This window comes from Procambarus clarkii, chromosome 58, assembly GCF_040958095.1.
Source record: "Procambarus clarkii isolate CNS0578487 chromosome 58, FALCON_Pclarkii_2.0, whole genome shotgun sequence".
Classification (NCBI taxonomy): Eukaryota; Metazoa; Arthropoda; class Malacostraca; order Decapoda; family Cambaridae; genus Procambarus; species Procambarus clarkii.
In genome coordinates this window covers 20,854,521-20,876,725 of record NC_091207.1, presented here as the reverse complement: position 1 = coordinate 20,876,725, position 22,205 = coordinate 20,854,521, and the positions used below count along the sequence as shown (strand labels likewise).

General features: G+C 42.0%; 1 protein-coding gene across 2 annotated transcripts in view; it reads left to right on the top strand.

Annotated features, from left to right (window-relative positions):
• The window catches only part of LOC123767904 (glucose-6-phosphate exchanger SLC37A4), a 24,291-nt gene extending 4,814 nt beyond the window's left edge, over positions 1–19,477 (top strand). For both annotated transcript variants that reach the window (XM_045757998.2, XM_045757997.2), the window contains exons 2-11: positions 715–907; positions 1,720–1,818; positions 13,975–14,108; positions 14,452–14,587; positions 15,638–15,745; positions 15,964–16,125; positions 16,344–16,429; positions 17,126–17,233; positions 17,455–17,593; positions 18,376–19,477. In XM_045757998.2, the coding sequence (XP_045613954.1) occupies positions 715–907; positions 1,720–1,818; positions 13,975–14,108; positions 14,452–14,587; positions 15,638–15,745; positions 15,964–16,125; positions 16,344–16,429; positions 17,126–17,233; positions 17,455–17,593; positions 18,376–18,533 (1,323 nt within the window). In that variant the 3' untranslated portion in view covers positions 18,534–19,477. The remainder of the gene's footprint in view (positions 1–714; positions 908–1,719; positions 1,819–13,974; positions 14,109–14,451; positions 14,588–15,637; positions 15,746–15,963; positions 16,126–16,343; positions 16,430–17,125; positions 17,234–17,454; positions 17,594–18,375) is intronic.
• Positions 19,478–22,205: the final 2,728 nt, after the last annotated feature.

The window sequence follows — 22,205 nt, the reverse complement described above, 5'->3', positions numbered from 1 at the left end:
AGTGCATGTATAGTAATGTAAATGTTGACAATAACAGCAAAACACAGGTTAACCTAATTAGGATGCGGAAATATGAGTAAGATTTTGAGAGGATGCCTAAAGTTCATCTACTTTTGTCATATATATTTTTTTGTATATGCCAATTGAAAATTAGTTTGCTGTTATCCATGTGTCTTCTTGAAAAGTTGGGCGAGACTATCCCCAAGGCCCAAACATCTGGCTCGACCCTTGAACAGATAGACAAGCAGAGACAGTTTTAGTTTAGTTCATTTATTATGCACCCCATACCCATCTTGTGGGCGGTAGTGGAAAGGGTTACAGAGGCACATAATGGGCTCAGGGACTGAACCCCACAATTCATTTAGCTAAGCAAGTTACAATCTTGATGAGCTAGTTACAAAATTCAATATAAGTCATCACATCAACAATGGGTTCGAGATCGACCTCAAGTACAGGTTCTAAATTAAGCAACTGACATATGTGGAGAGCTAGTGTCACAATTTATATGTTTGTGGCAGAGACAGACATTATAATTTTTAAGGATACAGATAGACAACGATAATATAAAGCTGACGATGTAACTGATTTCCAGTAAAATTCTGACTAAGCAAGTTTCAGTAATGTTATGATCAACATGCTAAAGTTTGAATACTTGCAAATGATCACAGGCAACAAACACATTTGGTATAACATATAGTCATTCCTATCCAACAGAAGAGCGAGGGAATGCAGGGTGGTCGTGGTGGAAGTGTGGTGATGGGCAAGGAGCAGCGTCTCCAGTCCTACCAGCGAGCGGTGTTTGGGGCGCTGTTCTTAGGCTACGCCTGCTACACCTACAATCGCAAGAGTGTGTCCTACGCCATCCCCACACTCCTCGCCTCCGGGCTCATCACCACAAGTACCATTGGTGAGTCATGTAGTTACTCAGTGTGTGTGTGTGTCGTATTTTGCTATATATAATAGTCGCTGGTGTTGGGTGTAACCCGAGCCACACCTTGGTTTAGTTTAATGACGAAACGTGATGTTGTAATGCATCAAATGAACAAATCCACAAGGGCCGTGACGAGGATTCGAACCTACGTCTGGGAGCATCCCAGACGCTTCCTTAATCGACTGAGCTACGACATGGTCAAAAGAGTTGAAACCCAAGTTCTACTGAACTTACTGGATCTTGCAGCCTCTCCGAGGCACAAACCAGGGTGTAATAAAGTAAGGGCGAAGAGGGAGAACGGCCTATTGACATAGCTCGAGTGCATGGGAAAGTTGTGTAAAACCCTGGTTTGCGCCTCGGAGAGGCTGCAGGATCCAGTAAGTTCAGTAGAACTTCGGTTTCAACACTTTTGACCATGTCGTAGCTCAGTGGATTAAGGCAGCGTCTAGGATGCTCCCGGACGTAGGTTCGAATCCTCGTCACGACCCTTGTGGATTTGTTCATTTGATGCATCACGCCATTGTGATTTCTGTGTGTAATTATAGGTATGTTAATGAGCTGTGTCCCATCGTGCGATCTCTTTTGTTGGTCGATTCGCAATGTCCGTTTATACGTGCTCTTAATTGTTTAGGTGTTAGACGGACCAATTAGCTTTGTAACCAAATTGAACTCTCTGTTTACTGGGATTCTAATCATTGCATTGTTACTCGTTACTAACGATTCCTGTAACACAGTCGTAGGTTGACATGTCGAATTTTAACTATAAATTATTCTTTAATGTGTTTCAGGAATCATCAACAGCTGCCAAAACACCGCCTATGCGATCAGCAAATTCCTGGGTGGCATTTTGTCTGACAAAATGAGCGCCCGCGTCTTGTTTTCCATAGGTGAGTACCAACACAGCTGATTGCTTGCCAGATTCACGAAAGCACTTACGAACGTGTACATCTTTCCTCAATCTTTGACGGCTTTGGTTACATTTATTAAACAGTTTACAAGCATGAAAACTTGCCAATCCACTGTTATTATTGTTATAAACAGCCTCCTGGTGCTTCGGAGCTCATTAACTGTTTAATAATTGGAAACAAAGCCGCCAAAGATTGAGAAAAGATGTAAACGTTCGTAAGTGCTTGCGTAAGTGCTTTCGTGAATTTTACACTAATATAGCACTGTCACTGTTTTCAAAGTATAATTGTTAGAACTTTTTATGTATTTTCTTATTTAGGTTGTTGTAAGTATAATTAACTTTTGAAATTAAATAATTGATAATATGATGGAGTTATTGATATAGAGACACCTAGGCCTGAATTTGACAACTTCAGTTCATGGTCCACTTAGCGTTATCTCCCGCGGAACTCTGGGTGAAGCGCACATGGTCCAGTACGAAGATGAAAATATTAGTAACGACGATACTTTGTGATTTATAGCAAAATCTCGTTTTGGATGGTACATCGTAATATTTATTTGTTGGACAATATTGTTGGATAACTTAGGGTCGGAGGGAAGAAGGGTGATAGTAATGATTTTTATTTTGTAAATCGAGAACTCACAAGCATCACGTACGTGTAAATTCAAGCATATTACAAATTGTTTAATGTCCTTAGAATTAAAAAATCAGTCTTGGCGCAACTTGAATTAAATATCACTGAGGTATGCTTTGCCTGCATGTATTATGTGTGTTGTGGAGAGGCATAACAAACTTAATGTGAATTTTGTAATTATAAGAACCAAAAGTGGCACAGAGATAGACCAATATATTGTGAACAGACTTGAATTTTGTAATTTGCATTACAAATATCCTCCATGTCGGCCATAGCAGCCATCTTATAAAATGGCCTCCATGCGATGGAGTTAGTTTGTGGAACTGAACAAGAAGGAGTAGGTGGTGTATGTGGGGTTAATTGAATATCGTAGTCTTAACAAATAAATAAATTAGATTTTACCATGGATATTCAATTCGGAACCACGCACTGAAGCCGACTTAGTGAGTTTGCCTTGTGCGCCTGATGTGGTTAACTACACAACGATTCAGCTGCCGTATGCAGTATTGCGATCTTCATTGTTACTTGTGTTTAGACCCAACTACTTTCTTGCCTGTGTCTTGGGGCTGCCATATCGATGTGGGGACCACCTAACATCACCGCTAGCTTGTCTCCCGTAGCTCTCGTGCACCACTGCGTAATCCTCTTGACCAAGGCAAACAGGCTGGTCGATGGTGCCTACTGCCTACTCTGTCTGGGATGTGATTTGCCCAAAACACTGTTATAATAAGTGGGGTTGTACAAATAATACTCGTTGTAATACGCATGTAAACTTTAACATTATATTTTATGTACGAGAGATACACGCAGCCAGGTTAGTATAGTTAACTATTTACAATACCCGCAGAGAGCTCGTGTTTCAAGACAGATCAGTGCCCGCTCCTCCCAGCCTTGATCCAAGCGCTGGGAGATTCGTTAGTTTTAGATTCAGTACTCGGAACAGGTTCCAAGTAGCACGAGCTATGGTGACCCCGTAGTGGACTTACCTGGCACTGGAGCGGGGCTGTGACTGGCTGGGAGGAAACACGTGTTAATTAACAACTTGCCTGCTGACACTACCAGCCTGGGGGAGGGGGGGGGGTTGCTTACACAAACATTACAAGCGCACCTTGTTAGTTTAGATCATTTATTATGCACCCCATACCCATCCTGTGGGCGGTAGTGGAAAGGGTTACACAGGCACATAATGGGCTCAGGGACTAAACCCCACAATTCATTTAGCTAAGTAAGTTACAGTATTGATGAGCTTGTTACAAAATTCACTGCACATCTTCACATCAACAATGGGCTCGAGACCGACCACAAGTACCCTTTCTAAATTAAGCAACTGATATATGCGCTAGTGTCACAACTGATATGTTTATTCTGCTCACCGCCCCCCCCCCCATGCAGTGGGCAGCCGTGGATAGGTTACAATCTCTCAGTTACCATCTACAGTTAGCAAACTGGGAACATTTGGCTAAGATTTCTGGCAGCAGATATTTGTTGTACCCTGGAGATTATATATCAGACATTTACGTCACTTGTCACGTGTTACAGTACCTGCCAACACCGCTTAAGCTGGTACTGCAAGCGTAGGTGGCATTTATTATGGTGTTTTCGTTTCACACATCCAGAAGGGGTAACATTTGGTTTGATATTAGGCATCAGGGCTCCTAGGGTGGCCAGACGTCCTGCTTTTGCGCACTCTGTCCTCCGTTCTCCGATACTCGCTTCCTCGATTAGGACGTTAATTTGTCCTTTTTGGGACCTGTCTAAAAATAATTACAGTATATATATGAATGTATATATATATATATATGTATATATATATATATATATATATATATATATATATATATATATATATATATATATATATATATATATATATATATATATATATATATATAACAGGGAACAGCTGGTCCCTGTTCCCAGCAGGGACCAGCTATTCCCAGAGCGGACCAGCTGTTCCCAGAAGGGACCAGCTGTTCCCAGCAGGGACTAGCTATTCCCAGAGTGGACCAGCTGTTCCCAGAAGGGACCAGCTGTTCCCAGCAGGGACCAGGTGTTCCCAGAAGGGACCAGCTGTTCCCAGCAGGGACCAGGTGTTCCCAGAGGGGACCAGTTGTTCCCAGCAGGGACCAGCTGTTCCCAGCAGGGACCAGGTGTTCCCAGAGGGGACCAGTTGTTCCCAGCAGGGACCAGGTGTTCCCAGCAGGGACCAGGTGTTCCCAGCAGGGACCAGGTGTTCCCAGCAGGGACCAGCTGTTCCCAGCAGGGACCAGCTGTTCCCAGCAGGGACCAGGTGTTCCCAGAGGGGGCCAGCTGTTCCCAGCAGGGACCAGGTGTTCCCAGCAGGGACCAGCTGTTCCCAGCAGGGACCAGCTGTTCCCAGCAGGGACCAGGTGTTCCCAGAGGGGACCAGTTGTTCCCAGCAGGGACCAGGTGTTCCCAGCAGGGACCAGGTGTTCCCAGCAGGGACCAGGTGTTCCCAGCAGGGACCAGGTGTTCCCAGCAGGGACCAGGTGTTCCCAGAGGGGGCCAGTTGTTCCCAGCAGGGACCAGGTGTTCCCAGCAGGGACCAGGTGTTCCCAGAGGGGCCCAGCTGTTCCCAGCAGGGACCAGGTGTTCCCAGCAGGGACCAGGTGTTCCCAGAGGGGGTCAGCTGTTCCCAGCAGGGGCCAGCTGTTCCCAGCAGGGACCAGGTGTTCCCAGCAGGGACCAGGTGTTCCCAGAGGGGGCCAGCTGTTCCCAGAGGGGGTCAGTTGTTCCCAGCAGGGGCCAGCTGTTCCCAGCAGGGGCCAGCTGTTCCCAGCAGGGACCAGGTGTTCCCAGCAGGGACCAGCTGTTCCCAGAGGGGGCCAGCTGTTCCCAGAGGGGGTCAGTTGTTCCCAGCAGGGACCAGCTGTTCCCAGCAGGGACCAGGTGTTCCCAGAGGGGGCCAGCTGTTCCCAGCAGGGACCAGGTGTTCCCAGAGGGGGCCAGCTGTTCCCAGAGCGGACCAGCTGTTCCCAGAGCGGACCAGCTGTTCCCAGAGGGGACCAGGTGTTCCCAGAGGGGGCCAGCTGTTCCCAGCAGGGACCAGGTGTTCCCAGAGGGGGCCAGCTGTTCCCAGCAGGGACCAGGTGTTCCCAGAGAGGACCAGCTGTTCCCAGAGGGGGCCAGCTGTTCCCAGCAGGGACCAGATGTTCCCAGAGAGGACCAGCTGTTCCCAGAGGGGACCAGCTGTTCCCAGAGGGGGCCAGCTGTTGCCGGCGGAGATCAGTTGTTGCCAGACGCCGCCCCAGATGATATTGTTTACGCTACGTTATCTTGCTCGGTCGTATCAGGCACAATAAGGTTCTTGAGAGTTGTCAACAGCTCTCGCTGATAGCGGCTGTGTACCCCGTTCCCTTTACACCTGATCCAATCAACTTCTTATCTCTCTCTCTCCACTCTTTATTAGTTGCAAATTACGTTATCAATTATGTTATAAATATTCTGTGAGCGTTAGTTTCTTGTGCACCTCATACTTATCCTGTGAGTAGTAGTTTATTGTGTACCCTATATTCATCCTGTGAGTGGTAGTTTATTGTGCACCTCATACTTATCCTGTGAGTAGTAGTTTATTGTGTACCCTATATTCATCCTGTGAGTAGTAGTTTATTGTGCACCTCATACTTATCCTGTGAGTAGTAGTTTATTGTGTACCCTATATTCATCCTGTGAGTAGTAGTTTATTGTGCACCTCATACTTATCCTGTGAGTAGTAGTTTATTGTGAACCCTATATTCATCCTGTGAGTGGTAGTTTATTGTGCACCTCATACTTATCCTGTGAGTAGTAGTTTATTGTGTACCCTATATTCATCCTGTGAGTAGTAGTTTATTGTGCACCTCATACTTATCCTGTGAGTAGTAGTTTATTGTGTACCCTATATTCATCCTGTGAGTAGTAGTTTATTGTGCACCTCATACTTATCCTGTGAGTAGTAGTTTATTGTGTACCCTATATTCATCCTGTGAGTAGTAGTTTATTGTGCACCTCATACTTATCCTGTGAGTAGTAGTTTATTGTGTACCCTATATTCATCCTGTGAGTAGTAGTTTATTGTGAACCCTATATTCATCCTGTGAGTAGTAGTTTATTGTGAACCCTATATTCATCCTGTGAGTAGTAGTTTATTGTGCGCCTCATACTTATCCTGTGAGTAGTAGTTTATTGTGTACCCTATATTCATCCTGTGAGTAGTAGTTTATTGTGCGCCTCATACTTATCCTGTGAGTAGTAGTTTATTGTGTACCCTATATTCATCCTGTGAGTGGTAGTTTATTGTGCGCCTCATAGTAATTAAAGCTAACAAAATAAAATGTTGTTAGCTTTAATTAGCCTAATTTACGAATATATGTTTCCTACTGAAGTAATAAATAGACAAATTAACTACATGATGAACTAATGTAACAAATTCAGTCACACACAACTTTCATTTTAAATAAGCAAAACGTGTATGCTTTTTGTTTTTTGTATTTTAAACACTGTAAGTATATTACTGTAACAGTTCACACCAATCTTATAAACCAAGGCGCGCGTCGGCTCGATACTTAACGCTGTAGAACAAGTGTGGAGGTGATTACAATCCCAAGAGTAAAAACATTTTGTTGCTGATGGGCGCTCACGGCTAGTCATCTTCGTAGTTATTTATTTGGTGCTGGTATCCCCATACGTTTCATGACTTTTTTTGCTGATGTTCTTCTAGAGAATTTTATTGCGAACACGTTGGTACCAAAATGAAATACGTAGCAGGAGAACTAAGGTCAGAAGAGTAAAAAGAGTATACACGTTTTTGTTTTTACGCTTAAGCGATAAAAACGCAGCGCGCACATTCGGTTGGCTGAGTGACCTTTGCGGAGAGCGCGAAAGTGTTAATAACAAAAATCGACCTCCGTCCTTCTCTAATGATTTTCTCAAGCAAATTGATTTATCTCCAAAGCAATTACCTAATAGCCTAAAAATAAAATGCACATCAAAAGCATTAAATATTAATTAACCTAGCTAAAATACTGCTAACATTATTGCTAAACTTTCATGATAATTTACATCATTTATCATTTAGTATTGCATTCAAATGTATTATCTTCAGGCGGCCGTTGGTGCTAAAGGGAGAGGGAGAGAATTATCAGGGGGAAAGCGCGCTGACTGTATAGCTATATAACACTGGAAAGGGGTCAGGATAAGGATTTGGGATGGTACTGGGGGGGTAGGGGAATTGTGCCCAACCACTTGGACGGTCGGGGGATTGAACGCCGACCTGCATTAAGCGAGACCGTCTCTCTACCGTCCAATCCAACTTGTTGGACTGTTAAAGGGAGCGTGAATTGCAAGTTGGAGGGGTAGGGTGTGCCTAGGCAACTGTGCCTCCCTGTTGTATCACAACCTCTCTTCCAAAAATTATAGTACTTCTATCAACTTTTGGTTAAACATAATGAACTGTTACACCAGAATACTTCATGGTCTACACTACTACATTTGTAGAAGGCACGAGAACAATTTACCAACCAAACGAATATAAGTGTTACACTAAGTTTTCCCAGGCCTAGCGTAACACATATATGTCAACACATCCTCCTTCAAAACCCGGAAAAAGTTTTGTATTTTTGTTGCTAAGAAAACTTAATCATCTTAAGTCTAATACACACTCTCTGAGTCCTAATACAGTCCAAATATGTGTGCTATACTAGGCACATATTTTTAGGAATATGTGCCTAGTATAGCCTAGGAATATTTTTTTGGAATTTTAGCTTGATTTGTTTCCAACTATAAAGTGAATAGCGCCAAATTCTACCATCCAATTGTCCATTACGTCAATATATATGTATGATGGCCCACATAGTTACAAAACGTACTATCTAAAGAGGAATATGGCTTGATATGTGTACTAAATTAGACCTATAATGGCGTATATTAGGCCTAGTACAGGTTAGCTTCGGTTTTATAATTAATGTTCCACTTTCTAAAATTAGATATAAGGAGTATTGGTTTCAACAGCCAATTTGTGTGGGTTCGACCGATAGTTGCTATAAATACTATCTGTTTGTTTATGTCGGTGTTCACATGTATTGGTCGTGGTGATCAGGCGCCGGCCACGTGCACACCCACTCTATCACTGCCCTCACACACCATCGATATAGCCTACAGTTTTTACACCTGGCCAGATACAATAAGATACAATGAGTTATTAGTGCATTGCAAGATATGATGACCACATATGAAGCACCAGCTGGCCCGGGCAAGGTAGGGAGATTATATATATATATATATATATATATATATATATATATATATATATATATATATATATATATATATATATATATATATATATACATGTATATATATATATATATATATATATATATATATATATATATACATGTATATATATATATATATATATATATATATATATATATATATATACATGTATGTATATATATATATATATATATATATATATATATATATATATATATATATATATATATATATATATATATATATACATGTATATATATATATATATATATATATATATATATATATATATATATATATATATATACATATATATATATATATATATATATATATATATATATATATATATATATATATATATATATATATATTGCACAACTTGCCTAAACACGCAAGTGAAGTGTTACAACTTTAGGACACTTTCCCACCAGGAGACTCGAACCCTAGCCAGCACAGAAGCCTCACAGCAACTGGCATAACAGGTACGCCTTTAACCAACTGCATCAAACTCAGACCCTTAAAAGAGATGGTAATTTCGGGGTTTCAGACAATAGATTGTTTCAGATGGTAATTTCAGACCCAGGGGGCAATGACTTGGTGCGCCCTAAAATATACTAATATATATATACTACATTCTAAATAAGATTATCACTTCCACTTTTAATTAATCCACAGTGAATTAATCATTATTTTACTTGCAAACTGTTGACTGTATTTGTTATTTGAGCCTCAAAAGTATAATTATGACAACTGAAGACAAAATGCGTATCATACATTGCCTTTGTGAAGTTGCCTTCTTTCTTCCCGTTATGTTTCCCTCTTGGTTATTGGCTCATTCGCCATGCTTTCACGACCGGCTCTCACCAAGTAGCAATAACAAGTGATAAGATACTGAGGTGGCAGATAAACCCATCATGCAGTGACCCTGTGCTTGGGGTCCAACGTCCTGAGGACGACCACCTGGGAAGCCTCGCACGCTCGCTGCTGCTAGTGCATAGATTTTTTGTTAACCAGGGGCCAGATTCATGAAGCAGTTACGCAAGTACAAGTGCTTGCGTAACTGCTTCGTGAATCTGGCCCCAGATGGTTAACTTCTGACGCCTGTTAACCGACTTAGAGCTTTCCCTTTCCATAGCTCAGATTTGGCCTTATTCTGCTAGTTTTTCATGGAACACGACGCTCCCCAATTTGTGCTTCCCTGGAACACGAATTTGGTGGAAAAGTCAAGGAGGCAACCATTCAGTCCATAATACTAAGGCACTTTTTGTATTATTAACATATTTCGGTACATCTGCATTTGTGCAGCTACACTACACAATATGAAGGGGAGTAAGTAATTGCAAGGCTCCAGGTACCTCATGCCAATGAATCCGAATGGTCTGAATTGGGTATTCGATGATGTGGTGTGGGAGATCATGCCCCCAGTTCCTGCTCACAGAGTTTACACCTGGAGTATTCAGGATTGGGAGACCCGTCACCTGTAGCCACAGGTAACGGTAACCCATCCTGATCCTGGCAACCACTGTGTCGCACAGTCTGTTGCACGTTTTGTGCTGCCCATAAACATAGGTTTCAGATCTGAACAAATCAGCTTGTACTGATTTTTATGCGGGTTCTTTCAGGTCGATGAAAGTCGGTAATTTCTTTCTTATTACACCTGAGTGTTTGGTACAATATAGTTTTGACAGCAGAGATGGGGGATACCTAGGTCCTAATTCAACTTCATCTTTGTTACACGCTAATTTGGTTGCAATGTCTGTCTTATTATGATGGGTTATATTTATGTGTGATTGTATCCATACAAAGGAGATTCAAGACCCTTTACTTTGTGCAGCAATTAGGTCATTTATAATTGGTAGTATGAGGTTCTTACTGTCGATCTTCCAGGAGAAGTTTTCGATCAGAAGTTATCCTCATGGCTTCATACTGTACTACTTCAAGTTTGTCCAACACAGAGACGGGGAAGTTAATTAAATGCAAAGCATGATAATCAACTAGAGATCTAACAAACATCATATAGAATAATCTAGCATATTTATTGCTGGTACCAATATTCTTACCAGTAAGTGTTTTCAGTGGTTTAACTCTTTCTTTTAACCTACAATGTAGATATAAGGAGTATAATGTCACTGTTGATATCAGCTCCAAGGTATATGTGCTGCCCACACATACAACTACAAAATAAAATATACATACAAAATACATACAACTAAGGCACAAACCAATACAAAATCACTGGCGGGCGCGAGTGAGGGTGCTACCTCTGTGTCACGAGATTATTGTCGTGTTCTAGTGAGGTGTTGGGCTTAAGACCTATCAACCTCTTGAGAGTTATGATGGTCTGGTGCTCTTTATCGAATAGCTGGTGGTCTTAATCTCTCCCTGTAATCTAAACTATTTATTTATTTATTTATTTATTTATTTATTTATTTATTTATTTATTTATTTATTTATTTATTTATTTATTTATTGAATTATGTATTTATATACGAGAGGAGTATACTGGGTTTGTGAGAGTACACAACATTAGTTTTCTTACATTTATGCATAGCCACTGACACGCATAGCGTTTCGGGCAGGTCCTTAATCTAACAGATAGAGTAAGCCTATTAATAGTTACAGTGTAGCAAAATTTGAGTTCAACATAATAACTATAATATAAATTGACGGAATTGATTACACTGGCGAAGTTGCATGTCTTAATATTAGAGGAATGGGCAGCACAAAATAGTGTTGAGTTTGAAGCGGAAGGTAGGAAACTATGAGGATGATATGACTTAAGAAGCTTGGGGTATATCTCCTTGCTGATCGCTTGGTTGTGGTAGATCAAGAGTGGGGAAACTTGATGTCATTCGACGAGCATAGTTTTCTTAGCGATGATTTGATAAGACCGCATTTTTTGAAGAATAGTAATATGCAATAAAAGGTCGTCTTATATTAACAGTGACTTATAATTAAAGCTCCAAAAGAATTGTTAATTATGGATTTAAATGCTCTGTGTTATAGCAAGAAGAGAAAGATAAATGTTTTGTCAATCGAAGATATCTTTGGCATAATTTTAGGATTAAGTTGTGTTGTAGAGTAATTCAAGTATTTGGCGTTCTGTAGTGTGTATTTTATACGAAAGTTATTAAAATATTATCAATAGATTAGAGAGGCAAATAATAATAATAATAATTTTATTTGTAAGAATGTGTAGAGAGAACACAAGAGGAAGGGACAATTGTATGTAGAGGAGTTACATATAAAAATGATGCTACTACTGCGCAAAGCTTTTCGGGCAAAACGTTTGAATAATTTTCGTACAAAAATAATTTATAGGTATAATGGGGTTAAACACTTAATTACTAAATGAAAAGGTAACATATTAGATGTTCAGGAGATATAACAATGATATACAATGATTAGTTTATTTCTAATGATGGCAGGCATAGCCTACATATACTATATAATAGCCTACTACATTATAGCATTGTAGTTTTAACAACAATAAGCATTGTAGTTTTAACAACAATAAGCATTGTAGTTTTAACAATACAAAGGTGCATTTTAGTACAGCCACTAGAAACATAACCAAAAATAAATCAGTAAAATTGAAAAGTTTAAAGGAATAAACAATAATAAACAAAGATAACATATATGACTTAAATAGTCAAGTAAACGAAATTTAACGTCCAGGGTCACAGCATCTTACTACGTCTGATAAGAGGTTCCTGGGGAAGGGAGATAAGCCGGTGCACATGTATTGTGTTATCTGCTGTTATGCAAGCACGGCCCTCAAGAAGGCTTGGTTGCAATCAACATGTGGGCTCGGTCAACACCGGGTATCTTTCTTATCTCTGACATAACACCTCAAGCTCCTGCTATCACGTGACTGCCTTCTTACTCACCGTTGACCGTTATCTTGAGATGATTTCGGGGCTTTTTAGTGTCCCCGCGGCCCGGTCCTTGACCAGGCCTCCACCCCCAGGAAGCAGCCCGTGACAGCTGACTAACACCCAGGTACCTATTTTACTGCTAGGTAACAGGGCATAGGGTGAAAGAAACTCTGCCCATTGTTTCTCGCCGGCGCCTGGGATCGAACCCAGGACCACAGGATCACAAGTCCAGCGTGCTGTCCGCTCGGCCGACCGGCTCCCCCGTGCTGATAATCTAGCTTTGCTGGTGCAGGCAAGAGTGTTGACTGCCGGAGGGGCTCCTCAGTGACTTTTAACACGCACAGAACTAAGAGATAAATGTATTAGTGGCTTTAGGCACTGTATGTACTAGTTCTAGAAATCCAACATTATGTTCGTAACTCATCATGTATGTATGTACCTTTACCTGAATAAACATTTGATTTGATTTGTATTATAACAGCAGTGGTCCAGGAGGTATATATAACCTGGGTCCCCACCCTTCCATGGGGGACGAGTTACTGCCCCGCTCCTGTGCCGGGTAAGTCCACTTACGGGCTCACCATAGCTCGTGCTACTTGGAACGTTTTGTTCCAAGTAGAATCTTAAACAACGTTCCATGGGAGGTGAAGCCATCGTGTCCAGCTTGCTGTAGTACACGTTATATCAGACAGTTATCATGCACGCCAACAGTCCCACTTACATTATGGAAGCGACGAAACACCTTCATCATAAACCCCTGCAGTGTATATGAAACACTAGATGGGGGTACTTGATGGTGTCTGGGTCTATCTGTCTGTCTGTCTCAGTCTCTTTCTAGTGCAACATGCATTATTATGAACGCATGAAAAACTCTAGAAAAAGCACCATTCCAGATAAGTCCCATTAGGAATCGATTCTTCTTCTTAAAGGGGCAATGGGTTAATGGGGCCTATGATAGTCCCCTAACACCCATGAGTCTTCCTGAAAAGTTGTTTGAGGCTAGCCCCAAGCATCTGTCCTCCAACCTTACATAAATAATTTGTAAATTTGTAGAGATCCCCAGGGCCAACTACTTATTTTCCCCAAGATATAACAGCGCCGGGGCACATAATTACTGCTAGGTGAACAGAGGCACATGCGAAGGGAGACAAATGTAACTAGGATATTATTTGAATATTTGGAAAAATCTTCTTAGAAAAATCAAGGTCGAAATGTTCTGTTATGCGACTATTGCATAATAGAATTTTTATTGTGTGGAAAAGTTCCGGCAGTGTTATTGAGGTTGTAAGTTTAGTTCATTTATGATGCACAACATACACACTAAGACGGAGTGTGGTGTGATCAGGGCTGGCGGTGAGCGGAGCGTGCACCCTGATCTTCTCCAGGACTGAGAATGCAGTGATCTGGGCGCTGCTCTGGTTCCTCAACGGGTTTGCTCAGGGCGCCGGCTGGCCTGCCTGTGCTAAGCTCCTCAAGAAGGTACTGTATCTCTACATCCTCGGCGTTTAAGATTAGAATGCACAATATTGAATTTTACCCTGGTTAAATTGTTTGAAATTAAATTTTTGCCCAAAGGTTCTGAGTTAAATTACAGATTTGGTTCAATGTTTATGCAACCATAGTATCTTTCTACACCCCCCTGCAGTCCCGTCCTCCACACACACTGCACCACCACCACCACCATCATTAATACAATTGCTGATTATACAAACCACGTGTTCAGTTGCATCGATATAAACTCCCCACGGGCCCGCTCCCTCCCCTCCTAGCATGTAGAGTGTATGCTAACCTTTACTGCATGCTTGTGTGTGTGTGTAAACAGTGGTTCAGCCCCGCCAACTTCGGCACGTGGTGGAGCGTGTTGACGGCCAGCAGTAACGTGTCGGGAAGCCTCTCCCCGCTCCTGGCAGCCTATGTCATCATCAACCACGGCTGGAGCGCCTCACTCATTATCTCTGGTCAGTCTTACTATGTCCATTATGGGAAGTAGTTACATGTGTAGTATTGTTAAAGACCTGTGTGTCCAGAAATATGTAGTCTATTTCCTGTCATAGAACTTTGTGAAGTTTAGGAAATATGTTTTAAACCCATGATGTTCATACTTCTCAGGTCTCAATTTCTGAATTTGATCCTTTACATGTAGCTTGTTTTTAATGAATTTATAGAAAAGGCCTGGATACATTTATATTTATGGCCTGGATATTTATAGAAATAGGCCTGGTGTGTGTGTGTGTGTGTGTGTGTGTGTGTGTGTGTGTGTGTGTGTGTGTGCGTGCGTGCGTGCGTGCGTGCGTGCGTGCGTGCGTGTGTGTGTGTGTACTCACCTAATTGTACTCACCTAATTGTGCTTGCGGGGGTTGAGCTCTGGCTCTTTGGTCCCGCCTCTCAACCGTCAATCAACTGGTGTACAGATTCCTGAGCCTATTGGGCTCTATCATATCTACATTTGAAACTGTGAATGGAGTCAGCCTCCACCACATCACTTCCTAATGCATTCCATTTGCTAACTACTCTGACACTGAAAAAGTTCTTTCTAACGTCTCTGTGGCTCATTTGGGTACTCAGCTTCCACCTGTGTCCCCTTGTTCGCGTCCCACCAGTGTTGAAAAGTTCGTCCTTGTTTACCCGGTCGATTCCCCTGAGGATTTTGTAGGTTGTGATCATGTCCCCCCTTACTCTTCTGTCTTCCAGTGTCGTGAGGTGCATTTCCCGCAGCCTTTCCTCATAACTCATGCCTCTTAGTTCTGGGACTAGTCTAGTAGCATACCTTTGGACTTTTTCCAGCTTCGTCTTGTGCTTGACAAGGTACGGGCTCCATGCTGGGGCCGCATGTGTGTGTGTGTGTGTGTGTGTGTGTGTGTGTGTGTGTGTGTGTGTGTGTGTGTGTGTGTGTGTGTGTGTGTGTGTGTGTGTGTTTATTTGCACGCGTGCGTGCATGCCTGCTTGTGTGCGCTCGCACGTGCATACATCCTAGGTAGTTTGCTGACGCCAATTTGTGTGGTTGCCAGGTCTACTGTCTGTGGTGATGGCCGGAGTGACCCTTGTGACTCTGGTTGACGAGCCCGCCCTCGCTCACCTCCCAGACCCCACCACCAGCCACACCCCAACATCCAGCAGTGAGTTATCTTCTCTTATCTCACTCCTTAACAACGACCAGCAGATCACCTTGACTCTCTGCACCATACTTTAACAAACCATTCAACTGTTATCTCAGAGATGGAGAGTGTTGGCAGTGTTACCTTAGAGTAGGACAGTCTTGCAAGTGCTATAACTTATCATACCTGAAAGAAATTGTTGTTCAAGTAAGTTGTTGTAAGTATTAGCGGGTTTTCAGAGAGTGAGTGTAGCGAGAAGATGACGGCGAGGCAGCTGGCGGCGTCGCCTTTCCTGTGGCTGGTGTCGGTGTGTTACCTCATCGTCTTCTGCTCCAAGACGGCCCTCGCAGACTGGGGACAGGTCTTCCTCATGGAGGAGCTCGGCCGATCACAGATGCAAGGTACGCAAGCTGGCTGCAGGCGGGAGGGGGTTTAGAGGCACCAGGTACAGTTACATACTATAAAGTCACTTACATTATGCCCAACGCACACTCTAAATTACATTTTTTTTGCATATTGTTTTACACTTGTCTAGTACTTGATATGCTTGAAGATATCATACTATAATTCAACAATAAGGTTGTTTAGTATGGGTAAATATGTTATCGTCTCCCCACAGCGAGTTCCTTCACCAGTGCTCTGGAGACTGGCGGGTTCTTTGGCGGCATCCTGGCGGGCGTCCTCACGGACAAGATGGCTTCCACGGTACGGTGTACACCTCCACTCTCCTCCAGTTGGTGCTTTTGTTTTGCTGTGTTGAGGGAGTGTGATTATGAGGGGTGGGTGGTGGGACGGCGGCTGCCTCATGCCTGAGTGACATAGTGGGTGATGGGATTGAATGTTTGCTGATGGAATATCCAACTTTCTGACCCACCGAAGACTCCGTATCTCCTCCCCAAATCTTCCAATAGTACCAGTCTAACCATAGTTAATGAAACAGCTCAGTAGACGCTGTATTTTGGTATGCATCAAATATGTTTCCAAAGGTTTCCTGTGTACGGCAGTATATACCTTTGTACCACAGCTGCTTATATGATTATATTTATAATTATCACCTAGGCCTGTGTTCACCCAGCAGTTGAATAGGTGCACAGGAATTAGGCAACTGTTTTGGGTTGCATCCTAGAGAAGGTCTGGAATTATCCTGGGAGGGGGATCTTGATGAGTCTAGCAGGCACTGCGACAACGGCAATTAGTACTTCAGTACCGAGCTTCCAGTATTATCTCCTGATATTGTGTCCTTTTTTTAATTGTATGAACCCGCTACGCTACGTACGTACTAGTGACTGTACAAGAATGTAACAACTCTTGCATATATCTCAAAAAAAAAAAAAAACAGTGAGCATGTTCCATTTTCTGTGTATGGAGGGTATAATTATGGTAAACCACGTTGGCCGGCAGGTGAGCATGAGAGGTAACGCTCGTCTGATGGTTGCTGCCAGCTTCATGGTGGCCTGTGCTGCCGGGCTACACTTCTTGAGGGTCTTCCTCACGCCTCACACCTCACAGGTACAACCTTCCTCATGCCCCCCTCATAGGTACACCTACCTCGTGCAACCCCATGGGTACACCACGACTAAACCATCTGAGTTAATAATCTTAGCAGTAAACCCTATCTCAGTTATGTATATAATAACCGTAAATTATTAGTAATATTGTAAACTATGCTTGTAGTGAAGTGCATATAAATAATAGAGTGTGAGTATAATAAGGTGTTGTTGGTGCGGCAGATGGTGGTGTCTGGCGTGGGCGTGGTGTTGGGCGCCAGCATGTTTGGCCCCATCTCCATCTACGGCATCGTGGCCTCCGAGACCTTCCCCGCCCATCTCTCCGGCACCGCCCACGCCGTCGTCGCCCTCGCAGCAAATGGTGGGTGGCCCTCCTAGAAGGGGGGGGGGGGGAAGGGGGATTTCTTTAAAAGAGACAGACCCTCTAGGATAATATTTAGTTGTTTAGAGTGGGATTGCGTGTTGGTTAGGATCCAGTAGTTTGTGTGTACTTATTTAGGAACGTATGCCGGGTTTGTGCTCCAGCTCCTGGGTCCCACCAAACAGACGCATCAGGTGAAAGCAGCTTTGTCTGTTTGTTTCAACCAGCTCGATCCTACAGGCACAAATGTACCGAACATATTGAATTTAATTGATTATTTAAACAATTATGAACACTAAGTATAACGTTGACAAAACAGATATATGTTATTTAAAGTTACCGTAGATTTATAAAAATACATCGGCCCAACAAAATCAGATGCCTGACGTGTTGTGTTGGTTGAGAGTGAATTGATGTCATATACAAGCAGAAACGGACATACACATAGAATTATATTTATCAACCAATGATTGGGTGACTAGCTGTTTGGTGTCCAGTATTGAACCAATTAGATAAGCATCAGTGGATTCTGAAACGTAGGTACATAGATTAATGTATTTACTGCTCAACAGGTTTCGTATTACAGTAAGGCCTATATACTTGTTTAGGTATTTCAGGAGTGATAATTATAAGATGTTCCATTCCATATTAAAATATTAAATTTGAAATATATTCTACTGAAAAATTACAATTTTCTATAAAAAATAGTTTGATAAGTGAGAGCCAGAAGTGGGTTGTGTACGAGGCGTGTGAGGGAGGTTGATGTGTGCGCTGTATTACAGTTGGTGCCGTGGCAGCCGGGTGGCCGCTGAGCTGGGTGGCCAGGACGTGGTCGTGGGGCGCCGTCCTCCTGCTCCTCGAGACCATGGCGGCTTCCTCCGTCCTCCTCATACTGTCCACCTCCGCCATACACCTTCGACCCAAGCCCAAGATGTCTTAAACCACTCAACTTGTTCTTCTTTGCTTTTCAAATTATAGTTTTCTTTCGTAACTGGATGTGAGAGGATTCATCTATCTGCCACAGTCTGTGCAGTTTTGCCGCCACTTGTAAATGTCATCTTTACTTCAAACAAACTGTCTAGTCAGTTAGATGTGCTCTCATGTCCTATTAACAGAAAGATTAACAAAGATAGTGTATTGACATTCTAGAATCCTGGCCTATGATTGGCCAGCTTTCACAAGCATGATCTGAGTCCTGCACTACGACTGTCTGAACCACTTGAGCACACACAATATGCATATTTTTCATAAAATGTGGTAATAGAATATATTACTATGATGCTCTCCCTTGGAGAACTTTTGTGACCTGCTTATATATGATATAGGTTATGAAAACCATATTTAAATTCTTAACATTTTTAAGAATTGATTTTTAATTTTTTTTAAGCTGCCTCGTGGAATATATTATAGACTCCCCAAGTCTTAATAATGATTCCCTTTATACACTGTACTTTGATGTGTGGGAATACTTATTTTATTACAACTGCAGCTGACGTTTGACTCGTGACTGTCACTCGTAGTGTCGGGGCATTGCTCGCAAAAACTGTAAACATACCAGATATAGTCTACATGTACACACTTTAGAATGTCTACTTTGTATATATATACATGAAGGTATGCAGATGTGATAAAGTGTATACAAAACTTATAGGTTATAGAATTAAGATATTTATTGTCATACATCTTGGTGGATTGTATTAAGTTTTGCCAGTGTGGTTGAAAGACTAATGTTAATCTCATTATTTTAGTGCAAGTTGTGCCCCCAGAAGGCGTCTTACATGTAAATATCGAGATTGATAAAAATTATGATCCTGTATAATTAAACGAATACAAAAAATATATTGTACAATTAATGTACATTAAAATATTAACATTTGCAACAAATTTGTCTATTTTATACCAATTTGGTCCAAATTTGTTTAAGTTTGCTATTGCCGGAGACAAGAAACTTGTTAGGCTTATCGAGGCTTCCCCAAGGCCTACTGACCTTCCTCAGGCTGCATCCCACAACAGTTGCCTGCTAGGTGAACAGAGGCATCAGGTGAAGCAAGACGTATCCAAACATCTCCACTGAGACTTTTCGGTGTGTACCGTAGCATCTGAGAGCCTTCTTCTGTCTGGCTCTACGTTGCAATGTTTGTTAACAGACATTACGGTACAAGTGACTGAGACTCTAGGCGATCCACTTGTTGGACATTCTCTCCTTACAACTTATACTCAGGTTGTCTCTGCTCGTCTCCCAAAAACTGTGAATGTCAACGTAGTTAAATTGTAAGGCAACAGGTATACAACAGCACATAGAGGCCTCACTTCCCCGTAGGTAAGAAGAGTCGCAGCTGAAGATATTGAAGACTGGCTTCATTTATCCATAGAGTTCTCACTGATCATCACACTACTTGTTAACGTTAGCTGTTGCCAGTATGAGGCTATAGTGCTACCGTTGGCTGTGGCCCGTGCTCACCACCCTCTTCTATACAAAATTGATATGTGAGAGCCAGTAGTGGGTTGTGCATGAGGCGTGGGAGGGAAGTTGATGTGTGCGCTGTGTTACAGTTGGCGCCGTGACAGCCCTCAGCACTCCTGGTGTAAACTCTCTCATTAGGACTGGGTCATGATCTCATTTTATTGAATGTCCAGTTACCCCTAAGAACCGAAATCATCGCAAGATAACTCTTCACACCTGCCTAGTACCTGGTGCTTTGTAGTTACCTTATTCACTCGTGCATTTTAGAGGATAACCTCATAGTACATTCAAAGGTTGTAAGTGCAGCGGGTCGGTGATCACACAGCCCTGCATGACCAACCATCCTGATAGATGGGGATGTTTCAGTGTCACGTAGATAGCGCCTGACACCAGCCCGTCCTCCTAACGTTCCCCGACGTCAAGAAAATGGTCAATGTAACATATTCTCTCCTAACCTACCAGAGGACCCAAAACAGAAAACAGGACAGTACGTCACTTTCGCGAGTCGCTTCCATTTTCTAATACGACAATTTGTGGCCTTGTGTAACGCATACGAGCGAAATGCGACGTTCTTTGTAAGAGGACAGGTTTCTGACACACACTACGTAACCCTTCATATAGTCTAGGATAGCATCACAAATGATATGTACTCAAGTATGTTAATAATGATACATAAGTGTACTATATATTTATTTCACAACTGTTCCTCCTCAAGCAGAATTAATTATAGCAATCTCAGTTAACCTAATGAACACTTATTGTATACCCAGTAATAAAGGCAAGACCCTTTATGTAAGAAAGAGTACAGCGTCCGCCAGTCACTGACAGCAGCTCACCAAGTTCGACCTATATTTATAATAAGACAAACTTCAGGAATAATCAAAAGTACAATTAAAGACAAGGCCAAAACAAAAGTTGCTTTATGAATCTCTAGTGAATCCCTATATATTGCTCTAATGACTACTGTACAGTACTCAAGCATATAAATCACATCTACAAAGATGTATTATAAATAAAGTTAGGCTCGTGACCATCAGTTTCATTGCAAAATTAGGCAACTTGCGAACCAAGAAAGGCGAGCTAGGCAATATATTTAAACAAGGCATTCTCAGATGTGAAACAATTATATATTCAGCGAATTTTGCCGCAATGCAGAACAGACAACATTTTTTTAGACAAAATAATATGCTAGAAATATGTCTCATATCAATATACACCCACAAGAAAAATTAATCGGGAAATTGGAAGATCCTTAATTTATAAGGCACGCCAGGGGTAGCTTTATAATAATAATAATAATAAATATAATATTACTGTATCCAAAATAAAATACATAAGACGAACTAAATTATTATTATTACTGTATTAAGCTTGGCACACAACAGTGTGTTGATGTTATATATATAAGGAAGGTGTCGGCTGCCTCAGCTAGACGGGAGACATCTCCCGTCACGCTGGGTGCAGTCGCACCTTCACAGATCTCCAGTATCATCTATTGATACTGGTAATGGCTCAAAAGGGCCACCACTTACGGGCTATTCATGCCCGTGCCACCTGTTGGGTGGCTTAATCTTCATCAATCATCTGCCTCAGCTAACTCCTGGGTTCCAAGATGCCTTACTAAGACAACTTACCTGGCGACGAAGATGGTGCGACTCATGAGGGAGGTGGTGCGGGTGTCACGACTGGCCTGTCTGAGGGTGGAGTTGTAGCGGCGCCAGTCATCGGGCTCATGGCGCATCACTGCCGTCTCCACCTTCATCGCTTCCTTTTTCCCACTTCTCTCTCACGGAAGATAAAATAGTACATTTCATCAGATAAATCAATTATCTAATTGGTATCAATTATCTAATTGGTATCAATTATCTAATTGGTATCAATTATCTAATTGGTATCAATTATCTAATTGGTATCAATTATCTAATTGGTATCAATTATCTAATTGGTATCAATTATCTAATTGGTATCAATTAGTTGGCCTTTGTTATAGTGCACAAAATAGTCTGGCAATTGGCCTGCATATGTTACTAGTTAATTTCTGAGATACGGATATTAGGTAAACTTATTGCTAACTTTTGACTGTATACTCTGAAATCCCCTATTAAAAAAATGGACGAAATAATTTATACAATTAAATAAATTTATCTG